Source organism: Cornus florida, unplaced genomic scaffold (genome assembly GCF_030987335.1).
Source record: "Cornus florida cultivar Cherokee Brave unplaced genomic scaffold, ASM3098733v1 CherokeeBrave_3.0.0_Hap2_Chr07, whole genome shotgun sequence".
NCBI classification, from domain to species: Eukaryota; Viridiplantae; Streptophyta; class Magnoliopsida; order Cornales; family Cornaceae; genus Cornus; species Cornus florida.
In genome coordinates this window covers 7,577,890-7,599,850 of record NW_026775577.1, presented here as the reverse complement: position 1 = coordinate 7,599,850, position 21,961 = coordinate 7,577,890, and the positions used below count along the sequence as shown (strand labels likewise).

Here is a 21,961-nt window from a genome sequence, read left to right as displayed (position 1 = left end):
ATCTTCGTCTCTCTCTCTCTTACACAACAACATATACACTTTCTATACATAACTTATTGGTGCCATAAACTCCAATACTAAATTCCCAAATCAATTTGTAAATACCCTGATTAATAAATTGAAAGAAACAATTAATGGGTTTGGTTTTCCCAAAATTGATTAATTACCAAAATAATAATAATAATAATAATAATAATAATAATACAAAAATTCATATACAATAAACCATATGTAATCAGCTCTCGCCGGAGGTGAAGCACTATGTATCCACAGGCCAGGTTCGGGGAAAAAGTGGGCGACGATTGCCAGAATTTCAACAAGGATTGCGTGGATAAAGAATTACTGGAACTCTACAAATTAAATTACTCCTTATATAACTTTGTTGCTTCTTATATATATATATATGTATACATATATATATGTATACATCGTGTCCTCTCCTCCGTCATACCACCATGCTGCTAAGCTCCATAAACACCGGCGATATGTTCTGCATCAATGCTTACAAAAGAAAGAAAACCAAAGCAGAGTCTTTAGGCTTTAGCCAGAAACTCTTTCTCTCTCTCTAATGATGGTGTTAGCGAGTCGGAGCTAATCAATCAACCGTTTGATTTACAATCCTGTTCGAGTCGGAGCTAATCAATCAACCGTTTGATTTACAATCCTGTTCGATTCATGTCTTTTTCAACTGATAATGGAGATCAATTGAAAAAACCCATTTCCAAATCAAGGTTTGAAAATCTCATCCGTCAATACACACTACTTTAATTGATACCATGCGCGGTCTCAATATCAGACACCGTTGTAAGACCACCCAAGTCCACGCTTTAAGCTCCCCAGATACCTCCACCGCTGGTAGTACCACCGCCAGTGGCTGCGCCGACAAGCTCAACCACCACCACCGGCAAGGCAACCTGACTATCAATTCCATTTTATCGAATTCTAATGACACCAATTCAGTGTCAATGGCCGAACATCTTCTTCATTATGGACTCCCCACAACTAACCTTCATGAGCTACCCATAGATTCTTACCTCAAATTCGTTGATTTTGTGGAAAATCTAGCTGACCTCTATCGCAGTCTTGTGGGTTGTCCTGTATCTAGTAAATCATTGATGTGCCTTGAGCAGTACTCGTTCTTGTGCAGCCTTGGTGATCCAAAGCTTAATCTTTATACTTTAGGATTTCATGATTTTGTTAATCTGTGGGTCGCATCTGTAGAGAAGAGAGAGAGTGGTTTTGATCTGTAGAGAAGAGAGAGAGACAGACAATCCTCCTTGAGGAGAGAGGACGTCCTTATAGATAGAGATATAAGGGGTATAAAAGTCATTTACCTTATTTGATATTTTATATTAAATGTGATTAAAAAATTAGGGGTAAATATGTCTTTTCCCATGTTTTTAACGGAGGCAAGTAAAAATGGACCTAAGTAATAGTTATTTTCGAAAGATATTTTAGACTGATATTTGACCAAACTACTGGGAGTATCAGTGAAATTATGCCTCTAGTTTTTACTTTCCCTCTCTTTAAATGAATAGTTCAAACGAGTCAACTTTGAATGGACATCTAGACCATTGAACCGCCCAACCCGGTAGAACCGGTAAGCATTGACGGGCTGATGTCAATTGACCTGCAGTGGTCCCCACAGTTCACAAAAGTATGTTCAATGGACCCACCACACAACACACCACAACAAAAAAAGAGAAAAATCACTTGAAACCACAACAGAGAAGTAGTAAATACAATATTAAGAGTACAAGAGAAAAAGAAAAAGAAAAAAAAAAAAAAAAAAAAAAAAAAAGACAAAAATGAAATTAAAACAACAACAACGCGTTTTCTCAAAGAACAACAGTTGAATCTCTCTCTCTCCTCGTCTCCTCCTCCTCTTTCTCTCTCTACCTTTGTTCAGCAGAACCCAGATTAGGGTTAGGGTTTTTTGCACACAAAAAAACCCACTCCTGCAACTGACTTGGGAGAGACAAAGGTGGGGGCTTTTGTTGAATATTTTGTTCATTTATAGGGTTTCAGTAATGGGTCGCTGTTCTTCTGTGATCAAATGGTACCATCTCCACAAACCCTTGCAAGTGTTCCTTCTCGTTTGGGTCTTCTCCTTAGCTCACGCCGACGTTGTTCTCGGTGCCGATTCGGACAAATCGGCGCTCTTGCAGCTGAAGAGCTCAGTCTCTGACCCTTCCGGAGTGCTCGCGAGCTGGAATTCGAGCAATTCTGATCACTGTTCGTGGTTCGGCGTCACCTGCGATTCAAATTCTAGGGTTTTGGCCCTCAACATCACCGGTGGAGGCGGCGGCGGAGGTAATTCGGGTTCTTTCTCTTGCGCTAAATATGCTCAATTTCCATTATATGGGTCTGAGATTAGGAGAACTTGTGTGAGTAGTAATGTCAAATTAGTGGGTGTTCTTCCCCCTGAAATTGCAAAGCTTACAGAACTAAAGGTTCTATCTTTACCTTTCAATGATTTGAGTGGTGAAATACCTATTGAGATATGGGGTATGGAAAAGTTGGAAGTTCTCGATCTGGAAGGGAATTCCGTTACTGGGTCTCTCCCGTCTCATTTCGGGGGTTTAAGGAATTTGAGGGTTCTTAATTTGGGTTTTAATGAGATTTCTAGGGAGATACCACATTCTCTGTCGGATTGTATGAGTTTACAAGTCTTAAATTTGGCTGGGAATCAACTTAATGGCTCGATTCCGGGGTTTCTTGGTGGGTTTAGAGATTTGAGGGGGCTTTACTTGTCATTTAATCGGCTTAGTGGGTCAGTTCCGAATGAGATTGGGGACAATTGTGGGAAGCTTGAGCATCTACAGCTTTCAGGGAATTTCTTGGTTGGTGGGATTCCGAGTAGTTTGGGTAACTGTAGTGGGTTGCGGTCGCTGTTGTTGTATTCAAATATGCTGGAAGAGCTCATTCCTGTTGAACTTGGTCAGCTGAAGAAGCTTGAAGTGTTGGATATTTCAAGGAACAGCCTTAGTGGTTCAATACCTCCTGAGCTTGGAAATTGCTCTAAATTATCTGTCATTGTCTTCTCAAATTTACTCGATCCTCTTCCCAAGGTTACTAATTCAGAGGGGAATTCCTCACTGGGGCAATCCAGTTCTACTAATGAGGAATTTAATTACTTTCAAGGTGCAATCCCTGAGGAAATTATGAATCTTCCGGAGCTCAGAGTAATTTGGGCGCCGAGGGCAACTCTGGAGGGGAAATTGCCTAGCATAGGGGGTGTTTGTGACAACTTAGAGATGGTAAACTTTGCCCAGAATCTTTTTAATGGAGAAATATCTGAAGGGTTCAGTCGCTGCAAGAAGCTGCATTTTCTTGACTTGAGCTCGAACATGCTGACAGGCGAACTGCTTGAGGAACTTCCGGTTCCTTGTATGACTGTATTTGACGTCAGTGGGAATCTCCTTTCAGGTTCAATCCCCAGATTCAATTACAGCACTTGCCCCCATGTTCCTTCCTTTGGTGGATATCCTTTTGAACCTTATGACTTATCATCTGCATATCTATCGTATTTTGCGGATAGAACTCAGGTTGGCATTCCTTTGCCATTTTTTGGTGATGGTGGTAGTCTTGCCGTATTTCACAATTTTGGTGGTAACAATTTTACTGGTGGTTTCCAGTCAGTGCCGCTTGCACATGACAGATTAGGGCAGCAGACTGTTTATGCATTTCTTGCTGCTGTAAACAAACTTACCGGACCATTTCCAGGAGATTTATTTGAGAATTGTGAAGCATTGCGCGCAATGATTGTTAATGTCAGCAGCAACAGAATATCTGGTCAGATTCCTGTAAATATTGGTGCTATGTGCAGGTCTCTCAAGGTTTTGGATGCCTCTGGCAATCAGATTAGTGGGACCATTCCTCCTAGCTTTGGGGATGTGGTTTCTCTTGTTGCTATTAATTTGAGTTGGAACCTATTGCAAGGTCCAGTACCAAGCAGCTTTGGCCGGATAAGCAGTCTCAAGTGTCTTTCTTTGGCTGGTAACAACCTTACTGGTTCAATACCTACGACCTTGGGGCAGTTGCTCTCTTTAGAAGTGCTTGAACTTTCTTCGAACTCTCTATCCGGTGAAATTCCAAACAATTTTGTGAATTTGAAGAACCTGACTGTGCTTCTGCTGAACAACAATAAACTGTCGGGACAGATCCCCTCTGGTTTGGCAAATGTGACAACGCTCTCAGCATTCAATGTGTCCTTCAATAACTTGTCTGGACCGCTGCCATTGAATGGTAATCTGATGAAATGCAGTAGTGTCCTTGGTAATCCCTTTTTGCGGTCTTGCCGCATGTTCTCCTTGACAGCACCATCTTCAGATCCACAAGGGAGGGCTGGGGATTCGCAAAATTATGTTTCTCCAATCACAAGTCCGACCCCAAGAAGTGGAAATAGTGGTTTTAATGCAATTGAGATTGCATCGATAACATCTGCATCAGCCATTGTGTCAGTTCTTCTTGCTCTCATTGTCCTCTTCTTCTACACCAGAAGATGGAAACCAAAGTCCAGAAGATCCGCGTCTACCAGAAAGGAAGTTACAGTCTTCACTGACATTGGGGTTCCGTTGACATTTGAAAGTGTTGTGCAGGCCACAGGCAGTTTCAATGCAAGCAACTGCATTGGGAGTGGAGGTTTTGGGGCAACTTATAAGGCTGAGATAACTCCAGGAGTGTTAGTGGCAATTAAGCGGCTTGCAGTTGGGCGGTTCCAAGGGGTTCAACAGTTTGATGCAGAAATAAAAACCCTAGGGAGGCTCCGCCATCCAAATCTTGTGACCTTGATAGGTTACCATGCCAGTGAAACGGAGATGTTTCTTATATATAATTATTTGCCAGGTGGTAATTTGGAAAAATTCATTCAGGAAAGGTCTACAAGGGTTGTGGATTGGAGGATACTGCACAAGATTGCTTTGGACATAGCTCGTGCACTTGCCTACCTGCATGATCAGTGTGTGCCTCGTGTTCTCCATCGTGATGTCAAACCTAGCAACATCCTGTTGGATGATGACTACAATGCATATTTGTCCGACTTTGGATTGGCCAGGCTCCTGGGAACTTCAGAAACCCATGCCACAACAGGTGTGGCAGGAACATTTGGGTATGTTGCCCCAGAATATGCCATGACATGCCGTGTTTCCGACAAGGCTGATGTCTACAGTTATGGGGTGGTTCTGCTTGAGTTGATCTCTGACAAGAAAGCACTGGATCCCTCATTCTCTTCCTATGGCAATGGTTTCAATATTGTCGCGTGGGCATGTATGCTCCTAAGACAAGGCCGTGCCAAAGAGTTCTTCACTGCAGGATTATGGGAAGCAGGTCCCCATGATGATTTAGTAGAAGTGTTGCACTTGGCTGTAGTTTGTACCGTTGACTCTCTATCGACCAGGCCTACAATGAAGCAAGTTGTACGACGGCTGAAGCAACTTCAACCTCCATCGTGTTAGCTAATCTGATGAGACCGGACGTCAACTTATTAACATTAGGATTGTGTAAGCCCAGCTTTAATTTGTGCTCTGCTGCACTCTCTCGGGGGAAATTCTGTTATTTCTCTTACAGGGCTGTCTTTTAGGAGTCCAGAATGTTGTAGCTATTCGACATGTAAATTGTAATATAGCTTTACTCCCATTTTCCGGTGCCATTTCCCTGATTAGAGGGCTTACTGATGAATCTGCAGAAGAATGCAGGTAATTTGTCTCCCGCGTTGTACACGTGCCATCTCATTTCTATTTGTTGTTCTAATAATACCAAAAAAATAGAAATGTTTCTGGGGAATGTGTCCGAATGCTGAGGTTGTTGCTTGGAGTTCAGATGCTCAAAAAACTGTGAAGAATATTAAGGTGTATGTAGCTCATTTGACCTCACATTGGTTGTCTACTGGAACACTTGAGTGCATTACACAGATGATAGTCCATTGTTGGGAAGGCATGTCCCTGCCCAGATGCTACAACACTGTGTGTGTGGTGTGCTTGTTACTTTAGTCCCTTTTGTCATAGGTCTATCTTATGGATTAGTGATTACTGACAAGAAATTGGTTTGTTAAAATGTGTGACAAGTGTTGTTGTTGACTCATAATTGACTTTCTTTTTGTAAAAGGTACCATTTGATGCATAAAATCAAATTCTGTCTCATGGTTTCATGTTGTCAAGTGCTTGTATGTTCATTAGTTTGGTCAAAGAAATTTGTGTGGATCAAAATATTTCAATTCCGTAATATTACAGAAACTTTAATACGAAAAAGATTAGACTTCAAACCTTTATTTTCCCAAACTGAAGACAAACTAACTATAATCCCACAAAATTATAAGACAAATTTAATATAATGAAAAATAAAAAACTAGATTATCTAGTTCATCAATAATGCATAATTTAATTTCTAATATAAATTCTAGAAGCCAATCAGTTGCAGCCGGCATTACCAAGAAAAAACTTATCCAAATCTAAGAATTTTATTACTATTATTATTTTTACCTTGACAATAAACTAGTACAATCACTTTATGTTTACGAGAACTTGAACTCTACTTTGGAAGGCTAAAACTACCTTAAGCTTCGGCCCTTTGTTCCAGATCTAAGATTTGAAGTTTGGATATATCAGTCAATATGCCAAAATACATGAATTACAACATCAAATATGATCATTTATAAAATTGAAACAGGACCCAAAGAGTTCATTGAGGAATTAACAGATTGAGCATACTTAGTTTCTAAATAGTAGAGAGGCACATAAGTTCTCCCAAAGACCTAAGTAGAAACATAGTTATAAATTCTCTAACAAGAAAGAAAATACCGGCTGTAGTGCTGTTACCTAAAACAAGTCATCACAGGTCTGGTTTACATCATATTTATGTCAAAGTTCCCACATGCTTGTAGTTCAATAGTGAATCTAATAAAATCTGAAGAGGGGTGGCAAAAAAATTAGTCCTCAAATTTCTGCTCTACCACCATTTTTGCCTTTCCAACAAGAGGATTTAAATACAAAAGCTTTGTCTACTGAAAGATGAGATAATTTTTTAACAATGCAAAGGATTGAAGTCGATTTTTCCATTACTTCTTTTCCTTCAGCAAAAGATAGTTTTTCAACACTACAAGTCATTAAAAGTCCGATTTCTTGTAGCGTTTGCAGGGCCACTACAGTTACACAAGATTAGTAGGGTTAACAACTATATGCCGCAGAGGATGATCCACATCGCCACCACCAGCATGCTTGACAAACTCGGCAGGAGAGAGAGTGCTTCCATGGCAAACACAAACAATGCGTACCTCCTCTCCCTTCTGGTACTGGTAAAGAAAACCGTCTATTCTCTTTCCATTGGGCCCAAGTCCCCTTGTAGAGACGCAAGGCATGTTTGCAGACACACCCCTCACCATTTCATTTGCTTCCTTTTCGGTGGCTTTGGCTATCATAGATGGATTCCCCACTGCAGTTCCAAAAACCTCAACTGGCTTCTCGGTTGTTTCAGGAGTGAGTACTGAATTCTGCTCCGGCAGAGAGTGGACACTAGCTGGGCTTCTTGCTTCACCGTATTTGTTCATTCCTGCAATGAAACTAAAATGTAAGACCACAAAAAGGAATAGATAAACTTCCAGATTGTTCAAAACATTCATGACCCTCACTGTGAATGGAAATATGTTGGAAATGAGATTATTGTGTAACAGATTCAGTGCTTGTGGATGAGAGAGAGTGTGTGTTATAAACACATGAATGAGTTGCCGGTTGACATTAAAATGAATGACATTACAATTACTCTGCACAATCTATATTGCTTTTCTAGCCTCCCGTAATCAGGAATCATTTCATGGGAAAATTAATTGAAGTTACAGCAATCACCATGCGGAACAAGATAATTTTTAAGTTCTATAATGGCAGCACGACTTGTTCAGTACTTGTTCAGTGGTAATTATGGCTCATTTTTGTGTTGATACACAGAAATGATTTCCTCAGAAGCTTGGGTAAAAGTTGTTTCCAACAACTCTCATCACATCGGAGAAATGAATCTTCCTATATTTTGTACTGTTTTTTTTTTTAAGAAATAATCTTTACTGCAACAAATATACACACACACACAAGGTCCACAAACTTTTCATTAAAGCATAAATATACACTACTCATGTAAGAATATTCTTTCCCCCACCCCCTGAAGTGGAAAATAGTCCCCACGGATGAATTTCATCAATAAAGCATATTACTAGGTAAAGCATACATATGTATCTTCACCCACTTGCAGCAGTACTAAATCTTAAATTTAAGGTCAGGCTTATGTCCTACTTCCAAAAAGTAAATAAATAAAAATAAACCTTATTCGAGTCACTAAAAAGGAAAATGCCAACCATTTGATTTGGCTTAGAATAAATTTGTGCCGGCTAGAACTGCACGGTCTGACCTGATCAATCAATCTTATACCACATACGTTAAATATAAAATAAAACACAGTATATTTATTAGTACCAAAATGATTTAATAATACGACTGAATTACGAAAATATAAAGAATATCCAAAGATACTTAAACAAGATTTACAGAAAGAGTAATTGACTGGATTCTAGCTGAGCCAAACCCATACTATTTCTTCTTCTTTAACTAGGTTAAGGTAGATTGGCAAATTCAATGCCTTCACGAGTTCCACAGTGCAGGAGCACTGAGGTTTTTATCCCAATACAGGGCTTCACCATATTCAAATCTTGAGGCAACAATACACATTTTGGACTAAAACCCAACACCTTAAGGTTGGTCGCAGTCCACAATCCACATATACATCATATGGACCATGCCAACCGAATACATTTCTCACTGTAAAGTAAAGCTTCAATGACCTATTTTCACTTCATTTCTACATCTCTGAACCAAACAAGTTCATGAAAAACAGTGTCTTGCCTAGAAGCATCAAATCGTAACAAGTTTTATGTTTTATCAGTATAACTGAACAGGGGTTTGTATGTAGTGGTGCAGGACCTGCCATCAAAAGGTCTTTTCCTAATAGCCCCAAACCTATATCTCTAACTATTTGATCAATTTATCTTAGTTGAAAAGCTCAAGTGAAATAATGGGGTTGCAGCCGCATACACAGAAAGTGGGCAGGTCTTTTAGGGCAAAATAGTTATAGCTTTTAAGGGCTAGCCCAGTGCAGCTACCGCTATTACGGGATCTAGGAGGGTTAGATATACGCAATCTTCCCTCCACCTGGAAAGACTGTTTCTGGTTTTGATCCCGTGATCTCCAAGTCACAATGTAGCAAATGTAGCAACCTTATGGATATCCTTAAATCAACATCACCCATTAATTCCTCGATCAGTAAACACCATGTGCATTACATAGCTAAAGACAAAATCACAAACGCGTTTTTCTTTTTCTTCTTCTTTTTTTGGGTTGTTTTTAATCAGCTTTTGAAACTATAGCAGCAAGATAAAAAAAAAAAACAGAATGATGAAAAATGTAAAAAGAAAAGTTACAAGCAATCACGAGACGTATACAATTAAGCTGAAGTTAGACCATATTCACATACAAACTAGAACACAACATGAATCAATCTATTCTTTAAACAGTCAGTCAAAAGAGTTTATTATGAGGATTAAACAGAGTTTGATACCTTTGATTGGTTGAGACTCAAAATCAGAAATCCCAGAAGAGCCACTCCGTTGTGATCCTGATCCAATTGAACCCTCCAAGCAGTTCCCATTTTCGGGTTTCGATTCCGTCCCCGGAACACTCACATCCCCTCCAGTTGCTCCAGAAGCCCAACTGCCCATCCCAGAAGGCACCGAAAACTCCCCATTTCCATTACCACAATTCTGAGGTCCAATATTTTCTTCCAAATTCAACTCATCTCGAACCATCCTCACATTCTTGAGCTTCTCTATTCTCTTCCTCTTCGCCTCCATGCGTCTCAGTGACTGCAATTCCTTCCGTTTCCGACACTCAGTCTCCATCTCCGTCCCCGCCGGAGGAAGTGAACACGTCCTCACCAGCGGCGCATACACCGCCACCGGCGCCGCAACCCACGCCGTGTAGTTATTCTCCGCCATCATGAACTCCGGTATGGACGACGAGCGAACTAGCTTCGTCTCTCTATTTGGGTCCACCCCAAATCGACCGTTCAACGAAAGCCCGAGACTCAGCTCCACATCTTCTTCCTCCACCTCCTCACGACTTGGCTTCTCCAATTTCACCGGAAAATGGTTTCGAGCGATGATTTTTTGTATTAGATCTCGCGGGAAACTATTCACCTGCAGAGAAACACGGTTCGTTTCCCTTTTTCCCTCAGCCTCCGCCATTTATTACACAAATAAAGCTAAATTTGGTGAAATTTTGAAATACCCAGATGGGTGTTTTTGGTTAGGAAGTCAATTTCCAGCAGAATCCCTCGGGAAAATAAGAAGGAAAATCTAGTAAAGTTGGAGACTTTGAACGAACAACACAAATAATCTTACGAGTTTCACACGTTGCATTGAGGTGAAACAAAATTTCAAATACCCAGATGGTTGATTTTTGTTAGGAAGTCAATTTCCAGAATAATTTCTCAGAAAAATCTAGTAAAGTTGCAGATTTTGAATGAAGAACACAAAAAACTTACGAGTTTCCCATGTTGCATTGAGTTGAAACAAAATTCAACAAAATCCCCATGAAACTCAGAGGATGTAATTTCGGATTTTCCTACACTTTCTCGGGAAAAAAAATGGCCGGCGAAACAGAGAAAGGCATGATAGAGAAGAAGGAGAGAGAGACAGAGTTAGAGAGAGAAGAAAACAGAGGGAAAAGCAAGTAGGAAGCGGAGGATCTTCAATTTGATAGAATTATTAAAAGGACTAAAGTGCCCTTTTCATCGAAACGTAAACGAAAGAGGTGTCGACACGTGTCGACCATGAAGAGCCCCTCTGCACACCCACGTGGTTTTGACAACCTGGTTTCCGGACGAACCGAAACCAGCGTCTAACCTCTGTTAAAGGTGTCATAGGATTGGGTTCTGTTAGGAGACGTGTCGTTTGGTGAGATGTGGAAGAGGTTGAGATTGCCACGTGGATGTGGGTTTTTATCTCTCTGTATAGGCAGTCTCTCTCTCTATATATGTACGTAATAGCTGTCTCCCTGAGCGACGAGCCCGTTGCATGAGAGGTTGACACGTGGATAGTAGCCTCGAGTCTCGAGCTAGAGTTTGGTTCCAGGTCCCTGTTCTTTGATCGATGCATATGAAAATTTTGTTGCAAGTGGGATTTGATACTCTGCATGTCAGCACAAGTGGACTGCTAGAGAATATGGCCTTTTACCAGGATACTTTCCATTTTGATGGTAATTTTCAAAATATTACTACTATACAATAAATTTGTTTTTTTTTTTATAAAAAATTTAAATTAAATAAATCATCCAAATTACCCAAATGTGTTTGGGGGTTAATTTTATTTATTTATCTTAAAATTTGTCAATATCCTACATAAATTCCTTTTATCTTTATAATTTCAATTATCTTTCATGTCATTGAATTTTTTACAATTTTGTTACTATTATTTCAAATATTAAAAAGGTAAAATGGTTAAAAAAGAGAATCTGTTATGTAAATTAAAATTTCGTAGCAGAGGTAAGTCAAGTTATAAAACATGAAAGGATTTATATAAATATTGATAAATTTTAAAAAAAGGTAAATATAATTAATTTTACTATTCATTTGATAAGTACTTTCACATAATTCATAATTATTCACTATAGAGGTCAAGCTTATCAGCTCATAAGAAAGAGTGGTTATATAATATTGAAATAAAGGCCCACTGTACGTATTTTTCACCGAATACCAAATGAAAATAATGAAAAAGCAATAGGGAACAATTTAGGGCCACTGCTGTCTTCAAAAAAATTAATTGGCATGGGGCATAGGAGAGGAATGGTGATGTCCCACTATTGTTTGACATACGAGATAAAAAACACATAAAGAAAAAAGGGTTAATTTTTTATACCATAAAGTCCTCGAAGGATCTGTTTGGTAGAATAGAAATGGAAGGAAAAGATAAGAAAAGAATGGTTAGTTGGTAATGGAAGAAAATAAAAATATATATCTTTGGTAAGAAATATTGAAAGAAAAGGAAAAAGAAGAATTTGGAGGGATAAAATAAGACATGAATGGTAACTTTTGTTATCTTTTTAAAAATGAAAAAAAATGGAAACTGAGGCTAATATTATTAATGAAATTTTTTTAATACCAAATTTGCCCTTATTTTAATAAAAGAAAATTTCTATGAAAAATAGTATGATTGTAAATTTATTAAAATAGTTTATTTTCTTTCCCAAATATGATTTATTAATCAACCAAACAATTAACACTATCATTTTCTTTATTTTCTCTTCTTCTTTTTTTTCTCTCCTCACTACACCAAACATAACCTAAGAGTATATTTTTTAATATAATTGCCTCTTCATTTTTATACACTTACTATATGTTCGGGTTTTCTTTAATAAGTAAAATGTTAAAATTAATAATAAAAGTATAGCGTAAGAATGCATTTTAAAAGAAAAACATCAGTACAAGGGAAGTGTAGAGTGTGAATATTTATTTTTCTTAACTTTATTTTCTTGTACAATTTTAAGAAGAAAAATAAATAAATAAATAAAACAAGGTCCAAGAGTTATTTCATTCAATCTATTTAGATGACACACCACTTGGTCTGGCCTTCTTACTTACCTTTCTCAGGCATTCAAAGTCGACTTCAGAGGCTACTAGTAGCTCTTTAAACTTCGTTTAGTACTTTTTTAATTGGGAAGTTATTAGAAGTTATTGTCTCGCATTCAATTTTGATGAGGAGAATCTTGAATTTATAAGTTTGTTAGATTATATCACCTAACAATTTAACTTTTCGACTCAAATGACAAGCATCTATTCATTAGAAGACATAAGAGTTAAATTCAGTCTTTTAATTTTTGAGTCCGATGACAATTTGCAACGTATTAAAAAAATTCTTATTTACCTCCCATTCTCATTATATGAGGTTGAAATGGTACATCATACACGAAGAAGATTGAGTGCTTTTAGAGAGCCAATAACCTAATGAATTTTTAATTTAAAATTATTCTTTTATGCACAAAAATTAGTCTTATGGAACATTATCAAGCATTTCTTTTCTTTCATTGTCCTAATATTTTTAATTCCATTAAATATAAGTGAAAATAAAAGTATCTTTCCAATTCTTAGTGGTAAGAATTTCAAAAACTTTACACAATTTGCACGTACAACAATTATAAATCATTCACTAAAAATTCCCTTTTCTTGCTCTTCTACATCTAATTCAAGTAAATCCATAGCGTAAGAAAGAGAATCATTCTTTTCTTCAAACATACCCCCTATCCCTTCTAACTTCCATGCTATCAAATTTCCTTATTCATTAGAAACAAGAAGAAATTTAATGGAAATGATAGGGAAAAAACAAATTAGTGACTTGAAGTATGAATATGAACTTTGAACTTCCATGGTAAAAAACTAATAATATATTATTTTTGTAAGGGTCCTTTATTACAATGATTATTAAAAGTAATAAGGGGTGATATCTAAATACAAAATATGATGAAAGATGAACAATAGCCTTAGCCAGAAAGAGAGAAAGAGATGCATCTCCGGTCCTTTATTTTGTTTCTCCCTCTTCTTTGTGCATGAAGGATTTCTTTTATACTCCCTGACCTTCGCTTTATTCTCGAGGGTCAAACTCAATGCCTATATCCCTCCTGCTAAGCCATCGTGACCCTATAAGGTCTGTAGGGTCATTTTGGTCCTTAGGCTCGAGGGTGAGTGTTTTTGCATTAAATGCACATTTTTTTTCAAACGTAGCAGTAGCTGAGAACAATTAATGTGATTATCAGTGTTACAGTCGAAGCACCTGAATTCATCATCCTCTTGACTAAGCCTAAATAAAATATAGGTCGTGGGGCCCTCTAATCAGTCTATGATGCTCGGAGGGACCTCGACACAGGCAAACACAGAGGGGGGCTTGGGTGGGCTTGAGCCCCCCCTCCCCAAAATTTTATTTTATTTTATTTTATTTTTAAAAATGCTAAATTTAGTCCAATTCTAAAAAAAAAAAAAATTTAGTAGTAGTATTAGCCCTCCTAAATATTAACCCATCCAAATAAGTCCAAGATTTAAGCTACAATTTTAAAACAAAGCCCAACCAAATAGGCCCAAGACAAACAAGGCCTAAACAATCACCAAAGCTCGATTAAGAGCTAGAGCATACATCAGAAAGCTCCCCTAATCTTCTATGTGACCTAACCCCTCTCCCTCCAAAGTCTAATCGTATTTCCTTTAAAATTTTCAACTTTTTCATCTTTCGATCCCCTTAAGATTCAATTATCCTATTAAAATTTTTTTTTCGCTTAGCCCCCCTCTTGACAATTCCTGGATTCGCCCTTGGACCTCGAGTACCTTCGTGTGAGCACTGTTGTCAAAACATATGGTAGCACTCAAGTCAAGTTCAACTTGCGTAAGGTACGCCATATGGATACTGGGCTCGAGCCTAACGGGAAACATGGGGGTGTGCAACGTTGATTTGTGAGCTACATCCCCACAAATTTATAATAAAAAATAATATTTTATCTGTTCTTATTCGGTTTGGAATGATTCAGATGTACGCAAACTTTTCTTTATATAAAAAAAGTTATTTTCGATTTCGAATTAGGGTGACCTTCATATCACAATAAAATAAATTTAAAGTTGCGGGGTCACATTATTTATTTATTTTTTAGATTGATGGAGTCAAAATGGGGCTTAGGATGAACTCATACATTTTATTTTTTCTACAATTAATCAAGATTTCTTTTGACCAAAAAAAGTAGTATTAAGGAATAATGGGATTGTTAAATTAATAGTACAAAGTTTAGGATTATGAAAAAATAATAAAAAAATTTGTCAAGTTGCCAAATTGATTGATGAATCTCCAACCAAGAAGCAAAACCCAAAATCGTGAAAGATCCTCGGGTGGACCCATAGGGATCAAGTTGCACTTTTGATATTGTTACGGGTAATCTGAAAGCTGCCACGTGTCGATGTGTGGTTGCAAATCAACAGCTCAGCAACATCAACTTGCCAAAGACGACGTGACCGGGTTTTGGTGGAAATTCATGGCGTCATGAGTCTGTCGCACCCACGCGCCCTGTCAGTTGGAGTATATTACAGAGTACAAATACAATGTACATACATGCAATAATATACATACGTGGTATATTATCAGAATATCATGAAAAATCATCTTATTTGAAAAAATTGGATTTTTATTCGAACCAATAATTCAGATATGTATTAAAACGCTGAATTAAATAATTTTTTAGTAATTTGAATTTGAGAATTTATTAATTATGGTTGTTCCAAGAAAATACTAATTGTAATGGGTGAGTATTTCGTGATCTGATCAAAAGTTTAAACTATTAGATAGTTGCTTCGAGAGAATACTAGTTGTAACGGATGGGTGTTTATCCATTTCACTTTCCGTCCGAATTCAACTATATGGGATAAGTCTCCTCTTATAACATTCTTTCCTACCCGAACTTGTAAAGCCTTCATAGTGATCGGATCACCCTGCCTACCAGGAGTGGCGAACTCAAATACTTTTGATCTGACCACTTAGCGCGACACCTTATCAAAAACTTGGTTAGTGGCATAACTTGAAATTTTTCTTTTTCTTTTTTGTATAAAAAATTCACACCTATTTATCTCTATATAGACTTCAATCTGGCTTTGTAAAAAAAAAAAAGGAAGAAGAAGAAGAAGGGATAACAATAATTTTTATTTATATTTGGAAAGATAGAAAAGAAAAGATAGTATTCTTATTTAAATATGACAGAGGAGAGAAAAGAAGAGAAATGATAACAATCAAATTACTAAAATAGTGGAATATGAGCGGAATAATAATTTCCTCCTTTTAATTATTGAGGGCAGTTTCAAAATTATAAAAATACTACTTAAACACTATCATTTCTCTCCCCATCTTCTCATTTTTAGAGAGATAAAAAATGAGGGATAAGGAGGAATAGCGCTATCTCTCCCTATCCTTTCTTTTATCTAATTTTAACCAATCCAAATACAATTTATATTATTCTCTCATTATCCCTTCAAATCTCTCAATTCAAATATACCCTTAGTTTCGATTTTCGAATGTTGAGGAAAGACTAGTAGAAGGTTACAAAAATAATTTAATATTTGTTGTGCAGGATAATAGAGAAAATTGTAAGCTCGTGGGTCAACTTATCCCAACTTTTTTCATATATATTGACACACACACACACACAGATATATACAGAGAGGGAAAGAAGCTGGTTGGGTTGGGACTTGGAGAGTAATTGGGGTTTTTGGGAGTTGGGGTGAGACGAGGCAGAGTACTATTTTGGTTGTACATGATAAATATATAGGTTCTGTAAAAGCTGAGAGCTGTCTAAAGTTGAGCTCCTCTTTTGACTAATGAGACTAGCTAGGACTCAGAACTAAAATGTACATTGCTGTTGCTTTATGCATGCAATCATGTAAATTACAACAACTGCTTTATACATTATGGTGGGAATGAGATAGTACTGTTTTTTCTATTCATGTCTCCTTTCTTTCCTTTCCTCTCTCTTCCCTTCATGTTAGGTCCCACCCTCCTACAAACCATGTGAATTTCAAGTATTTCCTCCCTCTCCTCGTGCTAGGTTACTAATTTACTATTAGGGCTAGAGACCATGTGAATTTAAAGGTCTGTTTAACCAAAATGACAACTTAGGAATATGTATTAATGTTGCGACTTAGAGTATCCAATTAAGGTTCAACTTTGTATTTAAAATACCAATTCAATACTTTCAAACGTGTTTTAAGTAATAAATTGAAATACTTAATTAAAAACAATACAAATTGAATAAATCATTTTGGTAAAATGATAGGTTATGATTGAATTACAATTCTGATCCTCGAATCCTTACTACACTTTCTCTCCCTAATCTATTATTTGATTACAAAAATCGTGTTATAAACTGGATTACTTTAGAGAAATCAGCGCAATGAATTATTCTCTAATGACATTTCACATATGCGACGCCTAAATAATGCAACCATTTACATTTTCTTTTTTTCATTCCACTCTGAGATGTCATGCTACCGTTTTTTACATTGAATTGATTTTAATCGTTAGACCCTATTTTTTGAATTTTTGAAAAGATGAAGAGCAATGCTAGATGGATCGAAATCCATTAACCAAAATACATAACCGAGAATCTCAAGACCCACCTTTGTGCGATCCATTTAAATGATTTTGGTTAAAGAATTACTTCTCAAAAATAACTTGAGATTAGTTTTGCGAATTTATTGTGGTTAATTATTTATTATTTATTTTTTATTTTACTTGGATTCTAATAGCATGAAACTTCCCTTTTAAGTTTTTTCTAGATTGACACAAACTAGCTCACCTTAGTTTTGCATGGCATGTATAACATATTCTGTATGTGTGTGTATAACTGTGTATAGGGGTATATACATTCAGGAGTTTAAGTTGATGATGGAGGCTTCATGGAGCCCAACCCATAATGGTTGAAACTTGCATTACATGATAAAGTGTGGTCCAATTATTTGGGCCTGTGGGCTTGTGGACTGGGCTACGGCAAAGCAGAACTGCAAAAACCATGTTTCTCATTGAACGGGCCTTGATATAACTCAATGCGGGTTGGGGTGATAGATGGAGGATCCAACTTTGTGGTCTAGTTAGAAAAGCAAACTGAAGAATAGCCCTGTGAAAGAAACTAGTCCACTTACAGGCTACAGCCCAGACCTAAGTCCACTCAGGAACATGTACTTAAGAGGATAAGTTGATGATAAAGCCCAACACATAAAATAGTTGGGCCTAAAAACTAAATATTGCTGGCCCTGTGGTCCCAATGAATTGGGTCAGCCTGGCCTGCTCAGATTTCTGTCTTACACATCCATAAAATTCTTTTTTTGGGGAACTTACAACGTCATTTGTCACATCTCTCTTCCTCTTCAACTTCTTTCTCTAAATCTTAGATACAAGACCAAAATCTTATCTTCCTTTCACTAACTTTCATACCCAAATTTCGCTTACTTGAATCTGCTGCTATAATATATACACATATATAAAATAAAAGAAAAAAAATGATTAATTCTGAAACCAAAAAATAAAAATAAAAAAATGAATGGAAATATGTAATACCCCGATATTTTAAAGGAATTATTAATGAAAATTAATTACTTTTATTTTTTTTTTAAATGATGTATTTGATTTAATTTGAATTAATTGTGTTTATTTTATTTTTATTTGTTTTAATTGAGTGCTTAGATTAATTGTTTTAGTTTAATTAGATTATATTGTGTGATTTCAGTTGTTGAATTTATATGGTGTTTTGTTTTGTGAAATGATGTGATTGAATTATTTGTTTGAATTGTGTGTATTTATGCTTGTGTGAATTGTTTGTTAATTATTTGTAATTATTAGATTTAATTTAATTAAGTTAATTATTTTATTTTAATTGAATTGGGTTTAAGGGAAGTTGGACCAAAGGATGTGGTCTTGGGCTTGAAGAAAATCTTATTGGGTTAAATAATAAAGGCCCATAGTTATTTGATTACTAGAATGATCATTTTTGTATCCTTATAAATATATGTATTTAATTATATATAAATATACTTAATTAATAAATGTTATGGAAGGATATATATATAGATATTTTTGTATCCTTATAAATATATGTATTTAATTATATATAAATATACTTAATTAATAAATGTTATGGAAGGATATATATATAGATATATATTTATGGATCTATATATAATATATGATTTAAGTAACCATTGTTAATTATGGAAGATATATATATATATATATAGATATATATATATATATATAATATAATATATGTTTATATATATTATACTATTTAAAGATAATTATTATTATTTTATTTGGTAATCCTAGTAAGAATAGGATTAAAGGAATTAATGTGTATAAATATACACATAAGGTTTAGGGTTAAAAAGTTTACACCTTAGAAAATAAGGGAGGCAGAGAGAGAGAGAAGAAGGGCTGACAAGGAGGAGACCGGATCTGAGAAGGAGGCGTTTGGATTAGAAGACTTAAAGCGTCGGTTTCGTTTCGAAACCTTCAGGCAAGTTCTTTTCTAACTCTCCTCTTAGAACTCATAAGTTTATCACCTTGAGTATGAATGTTAAGATTAAATGTATTTATTTAAAAATCATTGTTGGATTGGATTAATTAAAAGTATAAAATATTATATTGGATTTTTGGATTATTAGATTTTAATTAATAAATATAGGTGTGGTATATATGTTTTAAAATCAATCTATAGGTGAATTTATGATCCAAGAGGGTTTATTAGGGTTTCTTTATTTTTTTGAATTTATCTGGAATATTCTGGAATTTTTCTAGATTTTTAGAATTTTTTTATAATGTGTTTTGTATTTTTCCGGAATATTCTGGAATTTATTTTAATTTTTTTATATATATTTTTTATGCATTGTTACGTAACTGCTACAACTGGGGTGTTATCCGGTGTCTTCACGTACATAGAAAGTTAGAACAACCGCAGATCTAGGCCATACAATTAGTTTGATATAATTGAAATAATCCAGTGTGGTAGAGATACATGGAGATTCAATGCACCATTAATCTAGGCCCTTGGATCGATCTCATCAACAAAGAAGAGATCCGGTGCATCGCGGCGCATGGAGCTCTATGTGTGTGTGAATCTGGACCGTTGACTTGGTCCAGTCAACATACAAATAATCCAGTATGACGCAGCTCACTAAAGCCCAGAGTTCTAGCCAACCAGAAGCAGCCACGTCATCCAGAATGAAGAACAGGCGCGTGTACCGCGCGTGGAAGCGCGTGAAGATACCTGCCAGCTTGTGGTGGCGCGTGGATGCGCGTGTAGTGTGTTTAGGCGCGTGTGGTGGCGCGTGGGGGCGTGTGGAGAGGCGTGTGGGGTCCTGGAAAGTTCCAATGGGGTCCAGTGATGCCCAAGAATTGACTTTAAACTCATTAGGGTTGAAAGCGAACACTATAAGAGAGATTACTAGGGCTTTGAGAGTTGGGGAGTGTTACTACTATATTTAGTAGCATATATTGGAGTAATATAATTAATTAATAATTTATTACGGAAGGAAGTATATATATATATATATATATATATATATATATATATATGTATGTATGTGATTTAAATAATCAAATATTGTTGTGAATGGTGTTACATATGTATATTATACAATATATATATGTATGTATATGTATCATGTAAGATTATTATTCTTATTTGGTATAATGTTACGGTTGATTAAATCATATTAGGTTGGTTATTAAATTAATATTATGCGTATGATATGCGTGGGATGTTTATGTGTGAGTTAGATCATCGTTAAGTTTAAAATCGGTACATGATTAAATTGTAGGCATGGATAAGTTACCATAGGCGTAAATATTTTGCCTAAGTATTTGTATGAATGAAATACATACACAGAAGGCATAGTTGAATTGTTAATTTAAAAGTATAAATATATATACTTAAAGGAGGCATGGTTGAGTTGCCAATGTATAAATAAATATATTTATAATGGCATGGTTGATTTGCCAAATGTGTAAATAAATATACTTATGGAGGCATGGTTGATTTACCAATGTATAAATAAACATACTTAAGGAGGCATGGATGAATTGCTAATATATAAACAAATATATTTATAATGGCATGGTTGATTTGTCAAAATTTAATTATATTGTTGTGTGTTAGATGATTAAAATATATCATCTATAATTACTGTCTGTGTAAGTTGGATTATGATTAGATATTCTTAAAGTAGAATAATCTAATACTTACAGGTTAGCGTATTAGTTTATACAAATTAATAAAATAATACTGGTAGTGACATGGATGATTTGTCAAAGTCTAGATATTGACCGTGTGATTTAAATACTTATGATCATTATTGGTTTTGGAATTGGATATAATGTTCTTTTAATTATACTTTATAGTTTAAATTATTAAATTGCTGTCTAGGATGGAGTTAAGGTTAGAGGAGTTTCTTTAAAAGAAATTGTGGATAGGACCAGGTATGATTATTAATTAATCATTGATAATGGTTTTGGAATTAATGAACTTGGTAATAGTTGTGATAGTTATATTGTATATAATTATGTACATTAAAGATAAAGACTGTATTAGGTTTGTTTTTTATCAGAGATGATCTATTTATTGGTTTTCAGAGGTCTGGTAGAAAGAACTTGCTCGTAGAGTTTAACCCGCGATTTATTTTTCAGGTTATTAGCAGTTCAAGTCTCAAGGTTGAGTATCCGCAGCTGGAGGACTTATCTATTCTTCCTATTTTATTTCAAAGTAGGATAGTATTACTTTAGTAATTATTAATGAATTTATGGATAGTGGATTTTGGTTAAGGGGTCCTTGAGTTACGGATTCCCGAGTTGTAACCATTGACAAGTTATTAATGGAAGTTTTATTTATTAGTTTTCTTCAGCGTATTATTTATTCTTTTTATTTCTTTTTGTACTCTGTGCTTGTTTAACTACTTTAATTCTTTTGATATCCCCTGATTTTGTGCGCGGACTTGATCAACCCGTGTTCCGAAATTAGGGGGTATCACAAAATACTCCGAATTTTGAGGTATCTATGTATAATCATAAATATACATTGAGTAAAACACAAAATAAATCAATAAATAAATAAACGAGAACAAATTAATAAATGAAAAAATCAATCAAGGAATCCATTGCGGCGTGAGGAAGTTCATCAACATCAATCTCAACCTTCCTCTCCCGAATGTCGCCTAATCTTACCGAAAAATTGTTGCAGACTCCATTCCTTTTTTTATTTCCAGAATTAATCATTTTTTTTTCTTTTATTTATATATGTGTATATATTACGGCGGCGGATTTCAGTAAGTGAAATTTGGGTATGAAAGTTACTGAAAGGAA

The 21,961-nt window shown here is 35.8% G+C and overlaps 2 protein-coding genes across 2 annotated transcripts; one reads left to right on the top strand and one right to left on the bottom strand.

The window, feature by feature from the left end:
* Positions 1-1,771: 1,771 nt before the first annotated feature.
* LOC132315973 (LRR receptor-like serine/threonine-protein kinase RPK2) lies at positions 1,772-6,138 on the top strand. Its single transcript, XM_059814449.1, has one exon. The coding sequence runs from the start codon at positions 2,031-2,033 to the stop codon at positions 5,454-5,456; it is 3,426 nt and encodes a 1,141-aa protein (XP_059670432.1). The 5' UTR covers positions 1,772-2,030; the 3' UTR covers positions 5,457-6,138.
* A 467-nt stretch (positions 6,139-6,605) lies between these two features.
* Positions 6,606-10,785, bottom strand: LOC132315972 (ninja-family protein AFP3-like). Its single transcript, XM_059814447.1, has 2 exons — positions 9,595-10,785; positions 6,606-7,545 (listed from the first exon to the last, which is right to left on the bottom strand). Exons 1-2 carry the CDS (start codon positions 10,277-10,279, stop codon positions 7,145-7,147), a joined length of 1,086 nt encoding a protein of 361 aa, XP_059670430.1. The 5' UTR covers positions 10,280-10,785; the 3' UTR covers positions 6,606-7,144.
* Between the last annotated feature and the right edge of the window lie 11,176 nt (positions 10,786-21,961).

Bases quoted from the DNA above. Each gene is read 5' to 3' on its own strand.
- LOC132315973 (XM_059814449.1), top strand. From the start codon at position 2,031: ATGGGTCGCTGTTCTTCTGTGATCAAATGGTACCATCTCCACAAACCC.
- LOC132315972 (XM_059814447.1), bottom strand. From the start codon at position 10,279: ATGGCGGAGGCTGAGGGAAAAAGGGAAACGAACCGTGTTTCTCTGCAG. The intron at 7,546-9,594 runs GTATCAAACTCT...GTTTCATTGCAG, and splicing joins TGAGTCTCAACCAATCAAAG to GAATGAACAAATACGGTGAA.